This window comes from Carassius carassius, chromosome 21 (assembly GCF_963082965.1).
Source record: "Carassius carassius chromosome 21, fCarCar2.1, whole genome shotgun sequence".
Lineage (NCBI taxonomy): Eukaryota > Metazoa > Chordata > Actinopteri > Cypriniformes > Cyprinidae > Carassius > Carassius carassius.
In genome coordinates this window covers 1,563,504-1,589,203 of record NC_081775.1, presented here as the reverse complement: position 1 = coordinate 1,589,203, position 25,700 = coordinate 1,563,504, and the positions used below count along the sequence as shown (strand labels likewise).

The following is a 25,700-nucleotide window of genomic DNA, read 5'->3' as shown; positions in this document are numbered from 1 at the left end:
TGAATGAGGTATTATTTAAGGCAGCTCTGCTTCTGTTTCCTGGTTTGTGAGTGCATCATTCAGCTGAGCCAATGAGAGTGCACAAACACAGATCACACACACCCACAGCAGATGTGCTCAATGACACATGCTGGATGCACAGAGCAAAGCAAACAGACAGTCTGTGAATGCGGTTTAGCTGGGAAGTCTATCCGGACCGTGAGCTCTGGCTCTGGTGGCAGCTCAGGTCTAGCTGTCCAGTGGACAAACTACATAAAACACAAAAAGAAGAAAAAATGGACATCTTTACCCAGCGGTCTGCCATGTTATTGCTAATGAGTCCTTAACAGGTATGTGACAAACAAATCCTCAGCGCAACAAAGACCCTTCAAATGCAATCAAACTAGCCTTCTAGACAGAGAAAGCTGCAACAGAAACAAAAACATGACAGGAAATTCTAGTTAAATATGCTGTGCAGATTATTTTGAGCGTAGAGGTGTGTAACTCAAGGAGGTCCAGATGGATCTGAAAGAATCTTTGTCCTCCTCATTTTGGTTTATGATCTCTGTGCTTTGATGAAGATATTACTTGAGTCACTAATTGCCATTATAAAGTTTCATTGATTAAGTGTTTTGGCTGTTGGAATTTTTTGTACATTTTTCTGATGCAAATAGAGCTGGTTACACACTCGCATGGAAGCGTTACAAGAGTATTTCGGCTTTAATCTGATGTTTGTGACCCAGTGGCCTAGTAAACCTTGTTTGTTCCACAGTAACTGAACTTGTGATACACTGATGTAGAGGGAATTCACACAGGCAGAGAACGAGCGAAGAGATAACTTTTGAATCTTCAGTGGTTTTTTGGTTATGACACTTTGATTTGCCTTTACAAATAAAAATAAAATGTCAAATTCAGCTTGATTTTCTCAGTTGTTTTTCCTGTGTTCCATCAGTTTAAACGGCACTGGTGAAATGCACATTATGAATAATTCATCTTCACAAAGTGCATAGGGATAAGGGGTCCAGTAATTATTTTAACATACCAGCTAATCTGCAAGCTAGCCAATCACATGATATATTTACACTGTGGTGTTTTTGCACCTTGAGGAAAGATGTTGTGCAATTAAAAAAAAAAAAAAAACTTTTGCAATCAAGAAGTAGAACAGCACAGATATGCTTGGATACTGTTGTTGGACCTTGCCTGTTTTGACCACGAACAAATCTACAACTTCATTGTCACGCCTGTCCGTTAATACTGCAAACTCTATGAATGTATCGAACCAGGTACAGCTTAGATGGCAAACTCATAAAGATGTTCCCTTTCACAGGTTCACTTCGATGCTGCAGCAGGTGCCATCACCCCTCCGATTTTTTCTTCTCTGGACTAATTCTTGCTCCACTGACCACTATGAAAGTGATCTGTTGTTGAAAGGCGATGCACTGCTGGAAAGTGGATTTTTTTTTTATTGCACAGGCTGAGGCCCAGAGAATGATTTAAGTGCCGATCTCTTGAGCTACTCTATAGAGGCTATCTAGTTAGCCTCTTCAGTGGTGTTGTGCATCCAGGCTAGTACTCCTCACATAGCATAGCTATCTGAGGATAGCAGTGTTCCTACTTTGGTAGGATGCTCCCCTTGATTTATTCGGGTCCCCCCATTTCTGCTAAGTTGTGTGAGAGGCCCGTAGCATGGCCACTTTCTAAGGAAAGGCTTGGTGCATGTATGTCACTTACTCGGAGCTCCCCCACCGGGTGGACAGGCATGTGCCTTGGCATGGCATGGTTGGATTTCGTTCCCCAATGTGTCCCCTAGTAAGGGAACGTCTCGGGTTACGCATGTCAAAGTCAAAGTCAAAGTCACCTTTATTTATATAGTGCTTTATACAAAATACATTGCGTCAAAGCAACTGAACAACATTCATTGGTCACTTCCTGTTTGTTGTTGGCGGCTGTACTGCGTTTGAGCTCCGTCACTATATTCTTTTCATTGACTATTTCTAACTTAAAAATCAATTTTATACATCATCGTTTCCGTTTATATAACGTATGAATATATCCTCTATTATATTCTACAACAAAAACAATCAGAGCGCCTCGCTATTACTAGTTTTATTTTGATCTCCCGGGTCCGCTATTAGCTTTTAGCCCGTTAGCATCAGCAAGCGTGGTTGCTGCTAACTGCGCTTACATTGCTAATACTCTATTCACACACATTACCACTGCTGTACTCACTGTTACTTGCTTTAATGGCGGATGAATGTCTCCACTCTGTGCAGCTCGAGCTCGAGGCCGTGGGGAAGCAGATTCGCGACCTGGAGGAAAGGCAGGCCCAGCTGAGAGAGCGGAGAGCCGCGCTGGAATCATCCCGGGCTGACGCTCACAAGTCCGGGGTAAGTATACAGCGTGTTGCTAACAGTCCCACCACGTCTACTCCGTGTGTTTCTCTGCACAGGCCCGGTGCACCCAGGACGCGATCTTCCCAGATGTCCTTCACTGCGACGCCAGGACACCACGGACCCTGGGTGCATCCACAGCGGAGGACGCGAGCCGGGTCCCGGGCGACGACTTCTCCCCCTCCTGCCTTCGACATCTCCATCCGGAACCGCTTTGCTCCCCTCCGCGAGACAGGACGCGACGCTGTGATCATCGGAGACTCCATCGTCCGACACGTAAGTGCTACGTTAGCCGAAGGTAAAGTGCACACTCATTGTTTGCCTGGTGCTCGTGTTCTCGATGTTTCTGCGCAGATACCGGTGATCCTGAAGGCCGACGAGAGCCCCAGAGTGGTCGTGCTTCACGCCGGGGTTAATGACACCACACTGTGGCAGACGGAGACGCTGAAGAGGGACTTCAGCAGCCTGATCGAGACGGTTCACAGCACGACGCCCGCGGCGACGATCGTCGTGTCAGGACCACTGCCCACGTATCGACGAGGACACGAAAGGTTCAGTAGACTTTTTGCTTTAAATGAATGGTTGTTGTCATGGTGTAAAGAACAGAAACTGCTATTTGTTAATAACTGGAATCTTTTCTGGGAGCGTCCTAGGCTGTTTCGCGCTGATGGATTACACCCCAGCAGAGTCGGAGCGGAGCTGCTCTCTGACAACATCTCCAGGACACTTCGCTCCATGTGACTAGTAAGACAATTCTCAAATAACTATTATGATGACTTTTGTTCCACCCGCTTAAATGATAAAAGTAGCGCTGCAAAAACTATTAAGATTGTGTCTGTTCCCCGAATAGTGAGGTCAAAATATAATGTAGGATCTAGAAAAAATCTTATCGTAATTAAACCAGAAAAATGTAAAGTAAATGAACAAAAACAATTTTTAAAGTTTGGGCTCATAAATATTAGATCACTCACACCCAAAGCAGTTATTGTAAATGAAATGATCACAGATAATAGTTTTGATGTACTCTGCTTGACTGAAACCTGGCTAAAACCAAATGATTATTTTGGTCTAAATGAGTCTACTCCACCAAACTACTGTTATAAGTGTAGTAGTCATAGTTGCCTCGTTAATTTTGGTACAACCCTAGTACAAATGAATGGTAATCACCTAATTAGATACAGGTGCGCTATAGGTGCGTGAGTGTGTATAAGGAAGCTATTGCGTTGTTGGCGTGCGTTGACTGCTGCAAACTGTTCTTGACTGCTCGAAAGCTGTTCTTTCGAGTTATTCCCTTATGGGGATCTTCGAGCTGTGCCATGCAGTATTTGGTATGCATCCTGGGCTGTTTATCTATCGTGGTCTGACGTTGGAAGGGCTGATTTGTTAATAATCAGCTAAAGAGGCCAAGAGCCGGTAATATGTCCGTGTGATGACAGCTGATTGGGACTGTGACCGGGCTTCCCCTTCCTTCCTGTTTGGTCTTTGCCTTCGTTGTCTTGAATAGACTACTGTCGTTGTGCGTTGCCGTGACGTTCCGTCTTGCCTCAACTCAACTGCGCCTGCTTGACCTGTCCACATCAAGTGAACTTGACATCGGGAGATTGTGAGACCCGAGTATTAATCCGTGTGGCCGTTTGGCCACCTCCGCACTGTTTCAACTGGAAGATTGTGTCTGTGGGGTTTGTATGGTTGTGTGGATGAATTCAAAGTTGATGTGAGTGTTTGAGTGTGCTGTTTATTGTTGGAAGTGTGTGTGAGCGTGTATATGTACGAGTGTGCGAGCGTGAGAAATAAGTATTAATGGTTGTGAGTTTGCGTGATTTTAAATGCATCCTGTGTGTGTGTGTGTGTGTGTGTATTGTTAATGGACAAGGTGTAATGTGATTTGCATCTGTTATTTTGTTGTTTTTGTTTTGTATTTTGTTGATCAACTTGTATTTTTCTTTTCTTGTTTGTTGATTTGATCATTTTGATTATTGTACTTTTTTTTCTTGTTTATTGATTTGTGACAATTTGACATTGATTTTGTTAACTTTGTTGGACCGGCTGAGAAGGAGTGCTGACCACTCTAGGTCCAAGTTAATGGGTACCCTTGTTCACTGAGTGATTTGAGTCTTTTGAATTCCCTGTCACTTGAATGCACGTGTGCTTGTGGTGAAGTGAGTACACTACTGTACGTTTGAAGTGCTTGTAGTGAAATGGAATTGGGTAGGTTTGTTATTTCTCCTTGCCATCCGACATGTTATTTTTGATTTTTGTTATTTTTCTTTAGTTTTGATTCTGAAGCCACATTAACCCCTGGTGTATGGAAGTGTGTGTGTGTGTGTCGAGCTTTTAGTCTAGTTATTATAATAAAGTATTATTGTTATTTTCTATATTCACGTCTCTGCTGTGTCTTTGTGGGAACGAACCTGTGTGTGTCCTTATTGGACCATAATTTCCCTGGGTGAAATTCCCAGGGTGGCGTAGTCGGTGTTGTAATTATAATTGAGACCAGAATAACGAAACTCACCTTTTCGACGCCACATAAGCATGAGCCCCGTCAGACTGGTCGTGGCGGAGGTGTTGCAACAATATATAGTGATATTCTCAATGTTACCCAGAAAACAGGATACAGGTTTAACTCTTTTGAAATACTTCTGCTAAATGTTACACTGTCAGACATGCAAAATAAATCTAATGTATCTCTTGCTCTGGCTACTGTGTATAGACCACCAGGGCCGTATACAGAATTCCTAAAAGAATTTGCAGATTTCCTCTCAGACCTTCTAGTTACAGTTGATAAGGCGCTAATCATGGGAGATTTTAATATTCACGTTGATAATGCAAATGATACATTAGGACTTGCGTTTACTGACCTAATAAACTCCTTTGGAGTCTAGCAAAATGTCACCGGGCCCACTCATCGTTTTAATCATACACTAGATTTAATTATATCGCATGGAATCGATCTTACTGCTATAGATATTGTACCCCAAAGTGATGATATTACAGACCATTTTCTTGTATCGTGCATGCTGCGTATAACTGATATTAACTATATGTCTCAGCGATACCGTCTGGGCAGAACTATTGTTCCAGCCACCAAAGAAAGATTCGCAAATAACCTGCCTGTTCTATCTCAACTGCTATTTGTACCCATAAATACACATGAATTAGACGAAATTACTGACAACATGGGCACTATTTTCTCTAATACATTAGAAGCTGTTGCCCCCATCAAATTGAAAAAGGTTAGAGAAAAACGTACCGTGCCATGGTATAACAGTAATACTCACTCTCTCAAGAAAGTAACTCGTAGTCTTGAACGCAAATGGAGAAAACTAACTTGGAAGTTTTTAGAATTGCATGGAAAAACAGTATGTCCAGCTATAGACAGGCTCTAAAAACTACTAGGGCAGAGCATATCCACAAACTCATAGAAAATAACCAAAACAATCCAAGGTTTTTATTTAGCACAGTGGCTAAGTTAACAAATTACCAGACGCCACCTGATTCAAATATTCCACCAACGTTAAATAGTAATGACTTTATGAATTTCTTCACTGATAAAATAGATAACATTAGAAATACAATAGCGAATGTAGATTCTACAGCGTCTAACACTTCAGTTTCATCCATCGCACCCAAAGATAAACTGCAGTGCTTTACAACTATAGGACAGGAAGAGCTAAATAAACTTATCACTGTATCTAAACCAACAACATGTTTATTAGATCCTGTACCCACTAAATTACTAAAAGAGCTGTTACCTGTAGCCGAAGAACCGCTTCTCAATATCATTAACTCGTCGTTATCTTTAGATCACGTCCCAAAACCATTCAAGCTGGCGGTTATCAAGCCTCTTATTAAGAAACCAAAACTAGATCCTAGTGTACTGGCAAATTATAGGCCTATTTCAAATCTTCCATTTATGTCTAAAATTTTAGAAAAAGTTGTGTCTGCTCAATTGAGCACCTTCCTGCATAAAAATGATCTGTATGAAGAATTTCAGTCGGGGTTTTAGGCCCCACCATAGCACAGAAACTGCACTTGTTAAAATTACAAATGACCTGCTCCTTGCGTCAGATCAAGACTGCATCTCATTTCTAGTCTTATTTGATCTTAGTGCTGCGTTCGACACCATAGATCATGACATACTCATAGATCGATTACAAAACTATACATGTATTCAAGGGCAGGCTCTAAGATGGTTTAGATCCTACCTGTCCGATCGCTACCATTTTGTTTACTTAAATGGGGTGTCATCTCATTTATCATCAGTAAAATATGGAGTGCCACAAGGATCCGTCCTAGGTCCCCTTCTATTTTCAATATACATGTTGCCCCTTGGTAATATTATTAGAAAATACGGAATTAGCGTCCACTGTTATGCTGATGATACTCAGCTATATATCTCAACGAGACCAGATGAAACTTCCCAATTATCTAAGCTAACAGAGTGTGTTAAAAATGTAAAAGATTGGATGACAAATAATTTTCTCCAATTAAATTCGGATTAGACAGAGATAATAATTATTGGACCAAAAAACACTACACAGAATCTTGTAGATTACAATCTGTAACTAGACGGATGTACTGTTACTTCCTCTACAGTCAGAAATCTGGGTGTTATATTAGACAGCAATTTGTCTTTTGAAAATCATATTTCCAATGTTACAAAGACTGCATTCTTCCATCTTAGAAACATTGCCAAGCTACGAAACATGTTATCTGTTTCTGATGCAGAAAAGCTAGCTCATGCATTCATGACCTCTAGACTGGACTATTGTAATGCACTTCTAGGTGGTTGTCCTGCATCTTCAATAAACAAGCTACAGGTAGTCCAAAATGCAGCAGCTAGAGTCCTTACGAGGTCAAGAAAATATGATCATATTACCCCAATTTTACAGTCTCTGCACTGGCTACCTATTAAGTTCCGAATCAGTTACAAATTATCATTACTTACCTATAAGGCCCTAAATGGTCTAGCTCCTGCGTACCTAACTAGCCTTCTACCACGTTACAACCCATCACGCACCCTAAGGTCACAAAACGCTGGACTTTTGGTAGTTCCTAGGATAGCAAAGTCCACTAAAGGAGGTAGAGCTTTCTCACATTTGGCTCCCAAACTCTGGAATAGCCTTCCTGATAATGTTCGGGGTTCAGACACACTCTCTCTGTTTAAATCTAGATTAAAAACACATCTCTTTCGCCAAGCATATGAAAAATTTATCTTTTAAATTGTGAGTGTAGTTGCATCTGATCAAATGTGCATTTTTATTCTTTAGCTTGTGTTAAACTAATTTTACTTTGTTAGAACATCAGCTATGCTAATGATGTCTCTATTTTGTTTCTCTGTTTTGCCATGGGATTTACATCCCGTGGTAACTAGGATTTACACAAGCTCCAGTCTGGATCCAGAACACCTGAGAAGAGATGATGCTGACCCTCAGAGGAGCCCAGATGATCCTAACCTTGAATCAACAACAGAACTAAATAATTATTGCTACATGTGTGACTGCATCATATGATAACTATTAATTAATAATATTGATAGTTCATCGTCTAGCTGACTACGTCTTGTATTATTAATATTATTTTTTATTTTTTCTAAAATCCTGTCAAACGTGCACAAACTACTAGCTACTACTAAATATTGTAGAAACAATTTTCTGTAAAGTTGCTTTGTAACGATTTGTATTTTAAAAAAGCGCTATACAAATAAATAAACTTGAATTGAAAATTAGGAAAACAGTGTCAATAATGTACCAGTAGTTCAATTCCAGGCTGCAGCAAAGTCAGATTGTGCAGAAGAATCATCTGTTTCCTGTGGTCTTGTCCTGGTGCTCCTCTGAGACAAGGTCTTTACAGGGGATCTGTATCTGGGGCTCTAGTTGTCCTGGTCTCCGCTGTCTTTCAGGGCAGTAGAGGTCCTTTCTAAGTGCCGATCCACCTCTGGTCTGGATACGTACTGGATCCGGGTGACTGCAGTGACCCTCTGATCTGGACACAGACTGGATCTGGTGGCCACGGTGACCTCGGAACAAGAGAGAAACAGATAAATATTAGCGTAGATGCCATTCTTCTAATGATGTAGCAAGTACATAGGGTGTTATGGGAAGTGTTTCCGGTTCACCTAATTAATGCAGCCTAAAAATCCTTTAACGGATTTAGATATTAAAAGCATCTTAGTACGTTATGTGTATGCCAGGTTAAAGAGATGGGTCTTTAATCTAGATTTAAACTGCAAGAGTGTGTCTGCCTCCCGAACAATGTTAGGTAGGTTATTCCAGAGTTTAGGCGCCAAATAGGAAAAGGATCTGACGCCCGCAGTTGAAATTGATATTCTAGGTACAACCCGAATTCCGGAAAAGTTGGGACGTTTTTTAAATTTTAATAAAATGAAAACTAAAAGACTTTCAAATCACATGAGCCAATATTTTATTCACAATAGAACATAGATAACATAGCAAATGTTTAAACTGAGAAAGTTTACAATTTTATGCACAAAATTAGCTCATTTCAATTTTGATTTCTGCTACAGGTCTCAAAATAGTTGGGACGGGGCATGTTTACCATGGTGTAGCATCTCCTTTTCTTTTCAAAACAGTTTGAAGACGTCTGGGCATTGAGGCTATGAGTTGCTGGAGTTTTGCTGTTGGAATTTGGTCCCATTCTTGCCTTATATAGATTTCCAGCTGCTGAAGAGTTCGTGGTCGTCTTTGACGTATTTTTCGTTTAATGATGCGCCAAATGTTCTCTATAGGTGAAAGATCTGGACTGCAGGCAGGCCAGGTTAGCACCCGGACTCTTCTATGATGAAGCCATGCTGTTGTTATAGCTGCAGTATGTGGTTTTGCATTGTCCTGCTGAAATAAACAAGGCCTTCCCTGAAATAGACGTTGTTTGGAGGGAAGCATATGTTGCTCTAAAACCTTTATATACCTTTCAGCATTCACAGAGCCTTCCAAAACATGCAAGCTCCCCATACCGTATGCACTTATGCACCCCCATACCATCAGAGATGCTGGCTTTTGAACTGAACGCTGATAACATGCTGGAAGGTCTCCCTCCTCTTTAGCACGGAGGACATGGCGTCCGTGATTTCCAACAAGAATGTCAAATTTGGACTCGTCTGACCATAAAACACTATTCCACTTTGAAATAGTCCATTTTAAATGAGCCTTGGCCCACAGGACACGACGGCGCTTCTGGACCATGTTCACATATGGCTTCCTTTTTGCATGATAGAGCTTTAGTTGGCATCTGCTGATGGCACGGTGGATTGTGTTTACCGACAGTGGTTTCTGAAAGTATTCCTGGGCCCATTTAGTAATGTCATTGACACAATCATGCCGATGAGTGATGCAGTGTCGTCTGAGAGCCCGAAGACCACGGGCATCCAATAAAGGTCTCCTGCCTTGTCCCTTACGCACAGAGATTTCTCCAGTTTCTCTGAATCTTTTGATGATGTTATGCACTGTAGATGATGAGATTTGCAAAGCCTTTGCAATTTGACGTTGAGGAACATTGTTTTTAAAGTTTTCCACAATTTTTTTACGCAGTCTTTCACAGATTGGAGAGCCTCTGCCCATCTTTACTTCTGAGAGACTCTGCTTCTCTAAGACAAAGCTTTTATAGCTAATCATGTTACAGACCTGATATCAATTAACTTAATTAATCACTAGATGTTCTCCCAGCTGAATCTTTTCAAAACTGCTTGCTTTTTAGCCATTTGTTGCCCCCATGCCAACTTTTTTGAGACCTGTAGCAGGCATTAAATTTTAAATGAGCTAATTAAGTGGATAAAAGTGTAAAATTTCTCAGTTTAAACATTTGCTACGTTATCTATGTTCTATTGTGAATAAAATATTGGCTCATGTGATTTGAAATTCCTTTAGTTTTCATTTTATTAAAATTTAAAAAACGTCCCAACTTTTCCGGAATTCGGGTTGTAGTAAGAACTCTTGCTGCTGCATTTTGGACTAGCTGTAGTTTGTTTACTAAGCGTGCAGAACAACCACCCAATAAAGCATTACAATAATCTAACCTTGAGGTCATAAATGCATGGATTAACATTTCTGCATTTGACATTGAGAGCATAGGCCGTAATTTAGATATATTTTTGAGATGAAAAAAAATGCAGTTTTACAAATGCTAGAAACGTGGCTTTCTAAGGAAAGATTGCGATCAAATAGCACACCTAGGTTCCTAACTGATGACGAACAATTGACAGAGCAACCATCAAGTCTTAGACAGTGTTCTAGGTTATTACAAGCGGAGTTTTTAGGTCCTATAATTAACACCTCTGTTTTTTCAGAATTTAGCAGTAAGAAATTACTCGTCATCCAGTCTTTTATATCGACTATGCAATCCATTAGTTTTTCAAATTGGTGTGTTTCACCGGGCTGCGAAGAAATATAGAGCTGAGTATCATCAGCATAACAGTGAAAGCTAACACCATGTTTCCTGATGATATCTCCCAAGGGTAACATATAAAGCGTGAAGAGTAGCGGCCCTTGTACTGAGCCTTGAGGTACTCCATACTGCACTTGTGATCGATAGGATACATCTTCATTCACTGCTACGAACTGATGGCGGTCATACAAGTACGATTTAAACCATACTAATGCACTTCCACTGATGCCAACAAAGTGTTCAAGTCTATGCAAAAGAATGTTGTGGTCAATTGTGTAAAAACGCAGCACTAAGATCCAATAAAACTAATAGAGAGATACACCCACGATCAGATGATAAGAGCAGATCATTTGTAACTCTAAGGAGAGCAGTCTCAGTACTATGATACGGTCTAAATCCTGACTGGAAATCCTCACATATACCATTTTTCTCTAAGAAGGAATATAATTGTAAGGATACCACCTTTTCTAGTATCTTGGACAGAAAAAGGAGATTCGAGATTGGTCTATAATTAACTAGTTCTTTGGGGTCAAGTTGTGGTTTTTTGATGAGAGGCTCAATAACAGCCAGTTTGAAGGTTTTGGGGACATATCCTAATGACAGTGAGGAATTAATAATAGTCAGAAGAGGATCTATGACTTCTGGAAGCACCTCTTTTAGGAGCTTAGATGGTATAGGGTCTAACATACATGTTGTTGGTTTAGATGATTTAACAAGTTTATACAATTCTTCCTCTCCTATAGTAGAGAATGAGTGGAACTGTTCCTCAGGGGGTCTATAGTGCGCTGTCTGATGTGATACTGTAGCTGACGGCTGAATGGTTGCAATTTTATCTCTAATAGTATCAATTTTAGAAGTAAAGTAGTTCATAAAGTCATTACTGCTGTGGTGTTGGGAAATGTCAACACTTGTTGAGGCTTTATTTTACGTTAATTTAGCCACTGTATTGAATAAATACCTGGGTTTATGTTTGTTTTCTTCTAAAAGAGAAGAAAAGTAATCGGATCTAGCAGTTTTTAATGCTTTTCTGTAGGATATGTTATTTTCCCACCAAGCAATACGAAATACCTCTAGTTTTGTTTTCCTCCAGCTGCGCTCCATTTTTCGGGCTGCTCTCTTTAGCTTCCTTAAGCGTAAAGGAGCAACTTTATTTAAAGTGCTAGAAAAGAGAGAGTCCATACTTTCTGTTACATCATCAAGTTGTTCTGAGGTTTTGGATATGCTAAGGATTTTGGATACATCAGGAAGATAACTTAAAAAGCAATCTTTTGTGTTAGAAGTGATGGTTCTTCCATACTTGTAACAAGAAGTAGAATTTACAATTTTGGCTATATGAAGTTTGCACAGAACTAAATAATGATCTGAGATATCATCACTTGGCTGAATAATTTCAACACCATCAACATCAATTCCATGTGACAGTATTAAATCTAGAGTATGATTTCGACAATGAGTAGGTCCTGAAACGTGTTGTCTAACACCAATAGAGTTCAGAATGTCTATAAATGCTGATCCCAATGCATCTTTTTCATTATCAAGATGGATATTAAAATCACCAACTATTAAGACTTTATCATGTAACCATGGTTCCCTGAGAGGGAACAAATGCTGCACCCCCTTGCCATGCCTTCGGCTTGCCTGTTTACCTCACCTTCAGACAGTTAAGTGGAACCATGGTTACATGCATAAACTAAGATGTTTTCTTGATCCATTTAGAGGTGGACTTGCTGGTGTGTTTGGGATCATTGTCCTGCTGCATAACTCAAGTGCACAACCCAAGTGCGCTTGATCTTGAGGTCACAAACTGACAGCCTGATTTTCTGATGGACTGCAGAATTCATGCTTTTATCAATTATGGCAAGTTGGGGGATTTCAAGATGGCGGCTTGAAGGGAGGCTGTGTGTAGTTGAGCTGTAGTGTCTCTTTGCTGAGTTTCCTACTATTACAACCCAAAAATTATAATTTTAGCACACACGTCTTGTGTTTGCCATTATGAGCATAAATAACTACTTTCTGAGGCAAACAGAAAGCATGCCACATAAGAAAACGGCTATTGCAAACAGGTCTGACAAGGCCCGTGAGTAAGCCGACATTGCTAATGCTAATACGAGCTCGCCCACGTCTCCACTGTCTGACGCAGTTGCGGAGATTACAGCCAATATATCTAAACTCAATGAAAAAACTGATCCGATATCTCAAGATATCTGCTATGGAAGACGTGGTAACCCCGACCAAGGCTAAGCTACAGTCCCTTGAGAAACTTGTACATGCCATGGGAGAATGGGCTGAAGAACTTGAAAACAGAGGAAGAAGGACGTGGTTTTTCAAATCATGGCCTTGCTAAGACTCTCGGTATTACTTCGAAAGCGGGTCATATAAAGCTGGAGAGAGCGCATCGATCACTCGCACCCAAACCTTCCTCTACGCAGCGACCGTGACCCATCTTGGTGAGGTTCAAGACAAACATCGAGTGTTAAAAGTTGCGTGAGAGCTGGGAATCGAAGGTTCTTGGAAATTTGGAGACAGCACGGTGATGTTTTTCAGGACTTTTCTGCGTCTGTCCTTGACAAATGCAAGATGTTCGATGAAGTTAAGAAAAGCCTAAAATCCTTAGGTGCGGAATACAGGCAAATTTACCCTGCCCTCCTAAAGGTAAACATCCGTGGCACGGTGAAGGTGTTTCATGAGCTGTCGAGACGTTCCTAAGTTCTCTGGATGCTGAGCCTGTTGGTAATACTTGATTGTCCAATGTACACTGTAGGCTTTTTAGATAATTATACACTGGTGCAAGTTTAAATATTGAACATTTAACTGAGACATTGAAACGTGTGCTTGTTGTACTGTTTAACAAGTTGTGCGTTCATTAATGGTGGCACTACCGCTTGACGTTCTGGCTGGATATTTCCTTGTTTCCTTTTGTCGTTAACGGACCTCTTTTCACTGGGACTCCTGTTATGCAACGGGAGGTAAAATGTGTAATTTAATTAGTGTTCTCCAATTCCTTTTTATTTTTTTCAGGTCTTTTTCTCATCTTTCACTTCAAGGAGCAGAGGCGTAGTTATCTTAATTATGAGAGGTATGCCATTCCAATTAGTAGAAGTTAAAGGACACAAGAGGGCTCCATTTAATGGTAAAGGGGGTATTATATGGGGAGGAAATAGTTTTTATGAACATTTATTGGCCCCCAAGCCACCCAGGCGATTTTTTGACTACAGCATTTGCCAAATTAGCAGAGTGGGGAGTTAAGACACTGTTTATTGGGGGATATTTAAATTGTCATTTATGCCCCATTATAGATAAATTCCCAACGGGTAAATCATTCAACTCAGGCTAAACTGTTAAGGCTCTCCGTGAAGACTTTGACTATGTAGATATTTGGAGGGCATGCCACCCTGCAGAACAGGAGTATACTTTTTTCTCTAGGGTCCACAGCTGCTATACTAGGATAGATTATTTATTTTCTCCAAAAAATGTGTTGCAGCATATAATGTCTTGCCATATACTAAATATATCTATATCTGACCATGCATCAGTTTTTGCCGAATATTCCTTTGGGAACCAAAATACTAATAGTTGGAGATTTCACCCATTCATTTTGTCTGATCATAATTTTATATTATATTTTACAGAGGAGTTTAACTCTTTCATGTCCAGTAACTCTGCCTCAACCGAAGATCCATCTTTACTATGGGAAACAGCCAAAGCGTTTTCTAGAGGCCTTATTATAGCATACACAAGTAAAAGGCACAGATAAGTCAAACAAAAAGAGATTTTAGAATCGAAGCTTAAGGATCCTGAGAGATTATATCTAAAAAAAAAAAACAGCCCCTCGTAAGATGAAGGAAATTTCAGCACTTAGACCTGCTTTAGATTCTCTTTAAACAAAAAAAGCAGAAGTGAAACTCGAGCAATATACGAGCATGGGGAAAATATACGAGCATGGGGATAAAGTGGGGAAATATTTAGCATTCTTAACGAATAAAAGAAAAAATCGGAATCGCTCAGTCTATCCTGTCCAATGTGGATAGTAGCGGTGAACGTTTTCTAGACAGCTTATCTATTAATAATACATTTAAAGAATGGTTTGAGAATTTATACGTCAGAATTAGAAGGGGATATAACACAATCCACAGAGCTTTTCTTCTCCACCCTTAACCTACCCAGTTTATCAGAGGATCAGATCACTTCCCTTAATGCTCCTATATCTAAAAATGAAGTTCTAGAAGCCATAAAGAGTTTGCAATCTGGGAAAGCACCTGGCCCAGATGGGCTTAGTACTGCATTTTATAAAGAATTTAGAGATTTATTAGTTGACACCCTTACTAAATATGCTCAATGACTCATCTGAAAAAGTCCATTTGCCATGGTCCATGAGAGGCAAATATATTCTTAATTTTGAAAAAAGGGAAGCAAGTGGAGGACTGTTCGTATATTTCGTTGCTTAATGTAGATCTGAAGATTCTTTCTAAAATATTAGCAACATGGTTAGAATGTGCTCTCCCCGCTCTAATAAAGGATGTCCAAACAGGCTTTATAGTAGGACGCAACACTGTCAATCTTGTGATTTCTCTAGATGCTGAGAAGCACTTCTTATTTCATACGTTACATAAATTTGGTCTTGGTGAGCACTTTATTAAGTGGGTTAAGTTATTGTATAATGAACCTCTTGGTGCCGTGCTGACTAATGGATGCCTCTACATTCAAGTTTGGGAGGGGGACGAGGCAAGGCTGCCCTCTATCTCCTCTTTTATTTGCTTTGATAATTGAACCATTGGCAGAAGCTATAAGAACAAATAATGAAATTTGTGGGTTAACAATAGCAAACAATCAATATAACATTGCCCTATATGCCGATGATATTTTGATATTCACTGTGAATCCTGATACCTCTACCCCAGCTCTTTTAGACACAAATGACAAATTCAGCACTTTTTCAAGGTTATAAAATTAATTATGATAAGTCAGTGGCAATGCTTATAGGTGTCTTAAAACAAATATCCCAAACATTACCATCCTTCCCATTTAGATGGGCCCCTGAGGGTTTAATATATTTGGGCAATAATGTTAAGTCCAACCGAATATGTTCAAAATGTGGAAGAAAGTTTACTTTATACATCTGTTTAAATGAAGGGGCATTTAAACAGATGTATAAAGTAAACTTTCTTCCACATTTTGAACATATTCGGTTGGACTTAGAAAGGTGGAGTGTTCTTTCTGTTTCTTGGTTGGGATGGATCTCCTCCTAAAGATGAATATTCTTCCAAGATTACTTTACCCCATTCAAACGATTCCAATAAATTTTACACATAGAACTAATAAGAAATTGAATGGTTGGTTTAGTTCCTTTATATGGGCAAAAAAACAAAAAAAACAAAGCACGTTTAAACTTTTACTTTTCAGCTTCAATCTTCATTGGGAGGTCTTGACCTTCCAGATACACGGAAATATCAGCTAAGTGTTCACTTGCGTTACATTTCTGACTGGGTACATAGAAGGTCCAGATCAGTGTGGTTTGATACTGATATTCCTTTAGTAAATTAGCTTTTTAACGGATATTGAAAAGGACATGGGAAAGGACATGTGATATACAAATCACAGACAATCAATGGGAGGAAGCATGGAAGAATACAGGGACCTTATACAGGGGCATTATTAACAGAGTAAAAGCAATGCAGTTGAAAGTTTTGCACAGAGCTCACATTTCTCCTTTGCGGAGGCACAAGTTTGCTCGCCAATGTGTCCGAAATGTAAAACAGAGAAAAGAGATCTTATTCACAGTTTCTGGTCTTGTAAGGAGATTCAGAAGTTTTGGGTTAAGGTTGAACAAACTTAATGCTCTCTTATCTATTAGTATTGGCTATGGTCCAAAACACATGTTGCTTGGAATACACAATGACATGGTCGTAAACACACATGAAAACACACTTGGCAAGTTCCTAACATTCTGTGCAAGAAAATGTATTCTTTTGAACTGGTTAGCTGTTAAAGCCCCTTCTAGGTCACTATGGCACAGGGTTATATTGGAATATGTTTCATTAGATTATCTAATCTGTGCGTTTTATAATAAAGAGGTCCTTTTTTATTGAAGGTGAGACTCATTTCTGATATAATTGGGCTTGGATAGATCCAATATTCTTATTAGAGGTTTGTTTAATGAGGTTTAAATGTGTGGCACATTGGATCAAAATTATGTAAGATATATTGTGTGTATGATTATGCCATTCTCCCTTTTATTTCTTAAATTGAAGTGGTAAGCCATATATATTTATTTGATTAACCTTCTTCGCCCCTCCTTATGGCACGTCATCCAGTTCCTGAAGCACTACCTCCACCAACTACAACAGGCACAGGTTTGATTTAAACCGAGTGAAATTAATAACTGTAAAGCAGTATTTCCAGATGTATGGTGAACAGATATTGATGACAGTGACAGCATAAAAAATAAAAAAAATAGCAACAATTTACTCTGGTTTAATTATAACATTTATTGTAAAAATATTTTTAATACATTTTGTACACAATGTTGCCTTAGATCTTTACTTTGGAAAGGCATGAACAGAAACGTTAAACCCTAAAGTAAATGGAGGCTGTACACAGATGCTTAAAAATGTTTAAGCTGCAAGTGCAACTGTTAACTTCCTTCAAAAGAGAAGCCAGCACTGCTGCAGATCTGAGCATAATGTCAGACGTACCACAGGCTTTCAGCCCTTTATGTGAATTTAGTATCAACGGAAATTATTGCTCATTAAATGTGGTGCAACATCTCAATCAGTCAGCCGACAGAAGGGAGCGATTTCTTGTAAAATGAAACCGATGCGATTGCTAACAAAACTACTATTCCCAAAGCAAATATGGATGAACTAAACATCTAAGCAACTAGATTTTCAGATGTTTAGATGAAATCAAACTCGAGATCACCTGAGGAGTGCTGGGCAGGTCAAAGGTCGAGAGCATGCACGCATCCAGACGTACGTATCGGCGGATGTAAACAGTGTATTTGAGCTACCCAGAACCCCTCTAGACAGCGGGGCTCAAACAACACAAAACACGCTAATGGTGCACATGTGCCAAGTGTTGAAAGGACACCACCCTCTCGAAATCCATCAGTACAAGTTCTTTAAAAATGAGAACTTCACCAAAACCAAACATCAGACAAATTACATTAGTTTCATATGAGATGTCCTTCTATAAAACTATGTTTGTTCACAATTTTCCTGCAGGTCCGTTCAGGGGAAGACGACCTGACACCCATCCGCTGCTGCCATCCTGTGACATCTTCTCTCAGATCTTCTGACTGAGCTGAGCTCTTGAGGATCACTCATTCAGGGAAAGGATGATGTCATCTTCCAGGTCTGAGTTATCAGAGCTGTCCGCTACAGGAAGAACAGAACAGAACAACGTTTCAGAAAAACAAAAACTAAGAAAAAAGAAAGAAAAGCAGCAATAAATTAAACAAACATGAAGGGGAAGGACATCATGAACAGTCAAGCCGACAGCAAACAGCTACTGATACTGTATAACCTGTCAGCATCAGAGTCCGCTCTTATAACGGATTCGAATCTGTGACTGTTATCACCTGCAAGGGGCCAAAAGTGAATGAATATAATCTCAACCGAAACAAAACTAAATCTAACAAAGATACTGCACGTGTTTCTTTTATTTTGATGCCAGAGCATCGTTTTTGTGAAACCCAGGAATTTCATCATAACTTGCTTCTAGGTTTCAAGCTCCCTTTCTCCATTTCCATTACTCTTTTTTTTAACACCACCTCCGCCACAGACTACGTTTACATGCGCATGAATAATGCGATTATTTCCAATAATCAGAGTTCCTAAGGACTTAAATCGCATTATGATGTTTACATGTCGAGAGCAAAACTCTTCACTCCCATTTACATGCGGTTTCAGTTATTGCTAAGAATTGTGGTTATTTTTTTACTGCCATTATTCACATACCCCACTGCACAGCACAAATGATGGACTCCGACAGAGCAGGTGTGTTACTGGACGCTGTTTTAGAATATGGTTGTATTCCATGCAATTGCAGTATTTAAATCAAAGTATTGCATTTACATGAGGTAGTTTAAAATCACACTATTGCCAAAATCTAATTATAAATCGCATTAAGCAGGTGCATGTGAACACACTCATTGATGGAATTCTTCTGGCTCTGTGTATTTAATCATTGGTATTTAATTTCTTTTTTTTTTAAAGCACAAGCTCTGTTCATTCGTTTGATATATTGAACATTCATTTATTTCGAAAATGCTGATGGGGCAAGAGTTGACGGTCTTGTTTAATATGAAAACACAAGCATTATAATAAACGGTTGGTATACAATAAACACGCAGTTATGTCATTTAAACCAGCGGTTCCCAACCCTGATCCTGGAGGCACCCCAAAACACAAATTCAGGTCTTGAAGTCTACTAATGAGCTGAATCAGGTGTGTTTGATTAAGGAGACATGCAAAGCAGGCAGTGTTAGGGGGTCTCCAGCACCAGGGTTGGGAACCACTGATTTAAACAAGCCTTTGAATAAAAAAAATTATTATTATTATTTCATGGATATGCCTGAGAGAGCAACTTTAAATCATGTAAATTCAAATGTCATACTTGCGTCATAATTCACCATGTACTGTATATATTATTAGTGATAGCTAGTGTTCATTTGAAAAAAATGTGATTTCCAGTAACTTGCTTAAATAGTTGAGGTCAAACCAACTTGTTTATAAGTTACCGGTGCTAATAATACACATAATTTAAATACATTTGCACAGTAGACATTTACTACACCATGAGCTCAAGTAGGGAGAAGGCAACTCTGACTTGTTAATAAGAAATCAATGTTCCTGTTTTATGAAGCATGAAACCTTTCTCCAGTATTGTTTGTTCTTTTAAGCTCTAAGTGTGTGATAGAGAAATCAAATGTTTCTGCAGTGAGCAGCATGTCTGCATGTGTGCGTGCACACGTCACTCACTGTTGTCTAGTACAAGCTCCACATCTCGTTCATTGTCATCAGAATCATCATCATCGTCATCATCATCATCGTCGTCGTCGTCATCGTCGTCCGCCTCTTCATCCAGCAGGCGAGCCACCTCCTCATCATCAGACGGAGAGAAATCCTGCTCGCCATCCTCCTCCTCCTCCTCTTCCTCTCCGTTATTCTCGTTCTCCAGCTCTGCAAGCAGCGGGTCGGTATCGATGTCATCCATGTCATCATCATCGGAGTCATCGTCATCCTCTTCATCCTGATCATCCTCCTCCTGAATTAAACCAATGTCTTATGATCAAGTTTAAAGTGAGCAGCCTCACCGATGATCCTCTTATTCCTGATTTCCAGAAAAACTATAAAACTGTGCATCACCTGCTGCTCTGCATATATGCTTCTGAACAATCCCAGCATCAGAAGTAACAGCTGAAGCCACTGATGTTCAACAACATCCTCATATTCAGATCTTAAGTTTGAGTGCATTTCACAAGCAGAAGAGGTAGTTTTTGTAAATTCTCTCAAAAGAATGATGGTCAATCTAAAATTAACTTCGCACACTTCGTTCTCTGTGCACACCTTGAGCTGTATAATGACAGTATTGCCTTCTGTAGAGATGCTTTATAATTATATATACTTTAAAACCTATATTATTTTTTATAACAGAACAACCACTGATAGCGAAGGTGAATAGATTCTCGTATTACATGTGAACTATTTAGGCTTGACAAAGCTTCCACCGCTAATAGATAAAATAGTTTTGATATCACAATTAATGAGTTCATAATTTAGTTTTCTACACAGAAACGGTTAAAACATATATGATGTAGTTTGCATCAGTCTCACCTGATCTTCCTCATCCTCTTCCTCCTCAGCAAGTCTCTGGCGACCGACCTCATACAGCCGACACACAGTGTCCATGTTTATTGAATCCTGATTCTGTTACACACATTCATACAGAACACACACAGAGTTTGTGTACAAGAAAATGGATATAGTGTTCAAATAAAAGTAAATTCTACAAATCTACTATTGTATTACAGTAAAGACATTTAAACAATATTTTTTAAATGTTGAACTGAACAAGTGTATAATTTAAGTACAAAATCCCAGAGTTTAGGTATCACTGGCATAACAATAACTAGTTAACGAAATAGAAAAAATAAAATAAAAAAAACACCATACCTCAATGACAGCAAGATAGCAGTCTTTAGTGTCTGTGCACAGGTCAAAAATGTTCCTCTTCACATCAATGGTGGCTGAGAAAACAAACAGACCATCATCAAGATCTTCATCAGCTTCACCATCTTAAAATCTTTACAAAAACCTTGTTACAGAAACATTTTAGGTCATTTTCAAAGCACATGCCGTGCTACTAATCAAACCATTTTAAACTGGTCTTTCCATTGTAAAGACAAATGTCTAATTCCTTTCCAAGTGCATATCTTACAAGATTCATCTGTCTGCCTAATTGTTAATAACAAAAATATTAATGAAAGACAGAGATATTAAACATTCTCTGCCGCTTTTACAAAAGCCGAATATATATGAACCGAGATGAAGAGAAGAGAGAATAAAGATAGTCATACCGATGGGTTTATAATCGGTGGCATCAAAGGTCCTGAAGGACGATCCAAATGGACTCTTCATCTGCTGCTCCATCATGTCATCCTCATCGTCAGCCTGCAACATGGCTACAACACACTCCAGAACATCAGCAAACTGACATGACATCCAAAACCTCAACATTTCTTCTGAAGCAAGAGAGTACGCAATTTACAGAATAAAACACCACTTCAGCTGTGCAGAGAGCAGGGCATTAAAAGTCAGATCCGCAGCTTCATCACAACACCTGGCCGGATCTTGAGCATCCTCTGGAGACAGCTTGGTACTGCTTTTTGTGTGTGAAGACTTAGAAGAAGTGTGTATGACCACCTTCACCTTAAGAGGTGACCAAGAACTCCACCGATCCGTGCGGTCACAAAGTGGCCAGACCGAAGACGCCCCTTCAGCACAAGACACGTGCTTGAAACACTGCTTGGAATGTGCAAAAAAAAACAAATGACTCTCAGACTGTGAGAAACCAGATTGTCCAGTCAGATGAAAGGGAGTCTGAATTGTTTAACCGACAAGTGTCATGTCTGTAGGAAACCAGGGGTACTGGTCATCATAGAGGAAAAGCTGAACACTACAAAAGATATTCCTAATGAAACGCTGGTCCAGGGACTGGCTGAAGGTTTGCCTTTCAACAGCACAATCACCCTTCAACAGCCAAGACAATACTGGAGTGGCTTGGAGCCAGACTCGAACCAAAGCAAACATCTCTAGAAAGATCTCACAATGTCCACCGAAGGTCCCCATCCAACCTGAAAATGGTTTGAGACGAGAAAAGTCCCCAAAATCCAGTCTGGAAGGGCATAATTGACAAGCGTTTTCTTTCTCGTGGGGGGGGGGGCGCTTGTCTGAAGCCAATCACATAACGTTTGGTTATGAAGTGTTATTCGCCGGCTCAGCTGCCTCACACTTCTACTGTAAACACAGGAATGCTGCGAAAACAAAACCATCGAGCGAAATACCAGAGTGAACATGGCAGATCACAATCACAATTATCGCCTTGCCGGACTTTGGCCTCCCCAGTTTCTCGCTGACGATCGTTAACAGTTGATAAATTTAACTTTTCCCAAAACCTGTCGGGACTCGGGAGTAGGGCCACAACTTCATCTCCATCCAAAATGTGAAACAAACACTCTTCTTGTTCGGGCTTCAGTTGGTAAATGCCAGGAATATTCTCCACAACAGAGCGAATAGCTTCCCATGTCTCCGTGTCCGTTTTCGATTTCCCTAACCTAAACTACAATCCTAAATTTGGTGCTTAGAGTCTACGTCACGGCTCTCAGCCCGTCCTCTGTTCGTTGATTGACCGGCTGTTTTGGAGCCACAGGAAAACTAAGAGATAGTTCGCTATCTCAGACAGAGCACAGACGCGAACTGAAATTGAGCGGAAGTACGAAGTCTGAATTAGTCAGGCTATCAAACAAGTACTTATTACCCCAAGAATACTTATGTCAATGTGACAATTTTAAAGTTTGCAAAGTTCACAAAACCCATAAATCTGGGTTTTGCTTTTATTCATTATGGTGGAAGAAGTGTAGACTGCTGTAATTTAAAGCATACCAGCATAAACAAAATGAGAGAAAAAAAAAAGAAGTGATTTGAATACTGTGTGTGTGTTTGTCTGTCTCACCTCCATAAATGACCGTTCCATTGTTGTTGAAGACAATCCTACACTGATCGAGCGCTGGTACTGTGTGAAGAAGATGAAACGTCCTCAAATCCCACTGGAGCACGAGTTAAAGCGGACAACGCAGCAAGAAGAGGGCTCACCCTTTAAACATCCCATTAACACTTCTCCAAAACAAGAGCACAATTTTCTACAATAGATAATGGACTATTGTTAATAATTACCAAATTAACTAAAACAGACAACAACAGAATGACAAGCCACAGGCAGTGGTTTGCGGAGCAGAGAAGGATACGATCTCTGTGTTGATGATGACCTCTAAACCATTGGGATGGAAAACACCGCTGATGTTCATGTTGAACTTGTCAAACTTATGGATGGCCTGAGAGGTGCGGACATCCCACATGACACCGTCGTTCAGGACCAGGTCATCCGTGGGGTTAAACGTGGCACAGTTGCGCTTGTAGTTGTTGGCTAGGTCAGGGTTATTGAGCGTCAGGAGCTTCTGTCCAGATTGGATGTCATATATCTGCAGAAATACACAAAGACAAATGACAAAGCTGCTCACAGGCTGGAACAGAGTTATTATACACGGTTGAGGTCATAGTTATACACTATGCAGAATCTGCAAAACATTAACGATCATAAAATCTGCATGTTATTTAAAATGTATATGCTGTTATATTCTAATCAGACATTCAGTGGAAAACAAATAAAACGGAGTAACGGTCAAAAGGTGACTTGCATGTGCGATGTGTTCTTTTGTTCCTATGACTCTGTCCTGAGAGAGTTTGCTGAACTCCACATAATGGTCATCCAGGAATGAATGCCTAGAAAAAAAGGGGTGATCAATGATCAAAACAGTGTTAAAAATCGAAATGATTGTTTTTCAATTAGTTAACCACTAATGGGCATGCTGACTCACTTCATGATGAACACGGACTTCATTCCCCACAGCGCTGATAAAGGATAACTCCAGGAAGCTGAAGTCAACAACAGGGAACCGTCCTGACACACAGACAATACATCACCATCTACCATTAAAAATGCATTTACACAGCAATTACAAGAGCAAACTTTGATACTAATGGCTGATGTGGGTCAGAGCAGCTTTTAACCAGAACTACATCCTACAAAGAGGAAAACCACCATCAGAAATACATGAATCACTTGAACTGCCAAAGCGTTCAGTGTATCAAGCTCTGCCTTACTGGACCATGCCAACCAAATACCAATATATACACCGCAATTACAGGCCAACTGTAAAACCACAAAACTCATATGCAACAACAAGCAGAATCTATCATAGCTCAGCATGAACTTTTTTCCAGGGATGGGTGGGGCAGCAATGACTGTGGCAACTACAACAGTGATCTTAATTTGATGGATTGAAAGCTGCTCCTCTTAAACCATTTGTAGGCAAACTCATGGAGCCAAACGCTTTTTTGTTTACAGTGCATGTTGTGGTGTTAGAGCCCTGGGCCGAGACAGTTCAAGAACCTGAGATGCATGAATGTGTGTGTGTTTACTCTGGAGGGCTCCAGGTGTGTGATGGCGGAGCTGTGGCAGCTGTAGCTGGCTTCCTCCTGTCCACTGAACACATTGTAGAGTTTGAGCTGTCCGGTACATGTGCCCAACATCAGGAAACGCTCTCGTGCTGAGAACGCACAACACATGAAGCCACTCTCATCCTCCTCAGCCTCCCTGAACACAGAGATCGGCCGAAACCTGGACACATGGTCACAAACAGCAGAAGATTAGCATGATGAAACTCAAGATGGTGAAAAAGAGCTTAACGCATTAATAACAAACAATACAGACAGTACAGAGCTGGACTTGGCTACGGACTAGAGTATGGTAGAAGTATGAAACTGTAACGGTATGAAAATTTCTTAATACTGTGATAATTTTGTTCACTATAACTGTAATGTTAAAATGTGCTGGAAATGTTCAAAAGGTACTGACATTCACATTTAAAAGTCAAATCAACAAACAGCAAATAAGATGGAAAAAAAATAATATCGATGAGGTCTGGATTTTAAATGACAACATGACTGTCAAAAATGTATCTAATAATGTAGGAAATGCTCAAATAGAACTTTGAACAGGTTTCATAAAACGGTAAACCTCATGTTTCAACCTTTAAAGAAAAGGGTCAAGTCAAAATGATAATTGATCAGTAAATGATCATATGCACTTTATCTGAATTGTTTCAATGTGTACAATCCATACTATTTTATTTTTTTCAAAATCAATATCAACTGGTCAATTTACAGCAGGGCAGTTTTAGTCTAGACAGAAACTGAATGTGAGTGTAGATTCACTCTCTGACAGCAGGTGGCGCTGATGGAGCAGCAGAATCACACTGTAACCCTGCACAAAGCAGCGTTGCGATTAAAAATAAAAACTTATTTATTAGTTATTACAGGGAGTGAAGATTAAAACAAAATGCCATGAATCTTTTCCGAAGACAGTCAGAACCATCAGAGGTACATTCATAAATTAATTTGTATAGTTCGCTTGATAATTTTTTAAAACCTTGCAGCTTTACGCCATGTTTTCACGCAAAACAAAACTAGTCTGTGAGACTGTTACTTACAACTGTGTTGGATAGTATTTATTAATCCAGAGTTGATCAAATCATGGTAATGAATTTTTAATGGCTTTTCTTAATATATGAAACGAATACTAACTTTGGCGAAT

General features: G+C 39.8%; 2 protein-coding genes and 1 long non-coding RNA gene across 4 annotated transcripts in view; 2 read left to right on the top strand and 1 right to left on the bottom strand.

The window, feature by feature from the left end:
* LOC132097345 (uncharacterized) overlaps window positions 1-25,700 on the top strand; it is a 433,761-nt gene that overhangs the window by 255,496 nt on the left and 152,565 nt on the right. The gene's annotated exons all lie outside the window — the stretch shown is intronic.
* LOC132097344 (uncharacterized) overlaps window positions 1,927-25,700 on the top strand; it is a 404,710-nt gene continuing 380,936 nt past the window's right edge. The window contains exons 1-3 of one of the 2 annotated variants that reach the window (XM_059502992.1): window positions 1,927-2,366; window positions 2,429-3,113; window positions 7,744-7,811. In XM_059502992.1, the coding sequence (XP_059358975.1) occupies window positions 2,460-3,110 (651 nt within the window). In that variant the 5' untranslated portion in view covers window positions 1,927-2,366; window positions 2,429-2,459 and the 3' untranslated portion in view covers window positions 3,111-3,113; window positions 7,744-7,811. Of the gene's footprint in view, window positions 2,367-2,428; window positions 3,114-7,743; window positions 7,812-25,700 lie in introns of those variants that run through there. The other variant, XM_059502993.1, reaches the window with a different exon arrangement.
* Window positions 17,230-25,700, bottom strand: part of LOC132097339 (DDB1- and CUL4-associated factor 1-like) — a 34,184-nt gene continuing 25,713 nt past the window's right edge. Inside the window, exons 16-25 of the mRNA XM_059502979.1 lie at window positions 24,527-24,725; window positions 23,923-24,005; window positions 23,743-23,827; window positions 23,293-23,526; window positions 23,001-23,094; window positions 21,346-21,450; window positions 20,942-21,015; window positions 20,603-20,695; window positions 19,748-20,033; window positions 17,230-18,142 (exon numbers count right to left, since the gene is read on the bottom strand). Coding sequence (XP_059358962.1) covers window positions 18,084-18,142; window positions 19,748-20,033; window positions 20,603-20,695; window positions 20,942-21,015; window positions 21,346-21,450; window positions 23,001-23,094; window positions 23,293-23,526; window positions 23,743-23,827; window positions 23,923-24,005; window positions 24,527-24,725 — 1,312 coding nt within the window. The 3' untranslated portion in view covers window positions 17,230-18,083. The remainder of the gene's footprint in view (window positions 18,143-19,747; window positions 20,034-20,602; window positions 20,696-20,941; window positions 21,016-21,345; window positions 21,451-23,000; window positions 23,095-23,292; window positions 23,527-23,742; window positions 23,828-23,922; window positions 24,006-24,526; window positions 24,726-25,700) is intronic.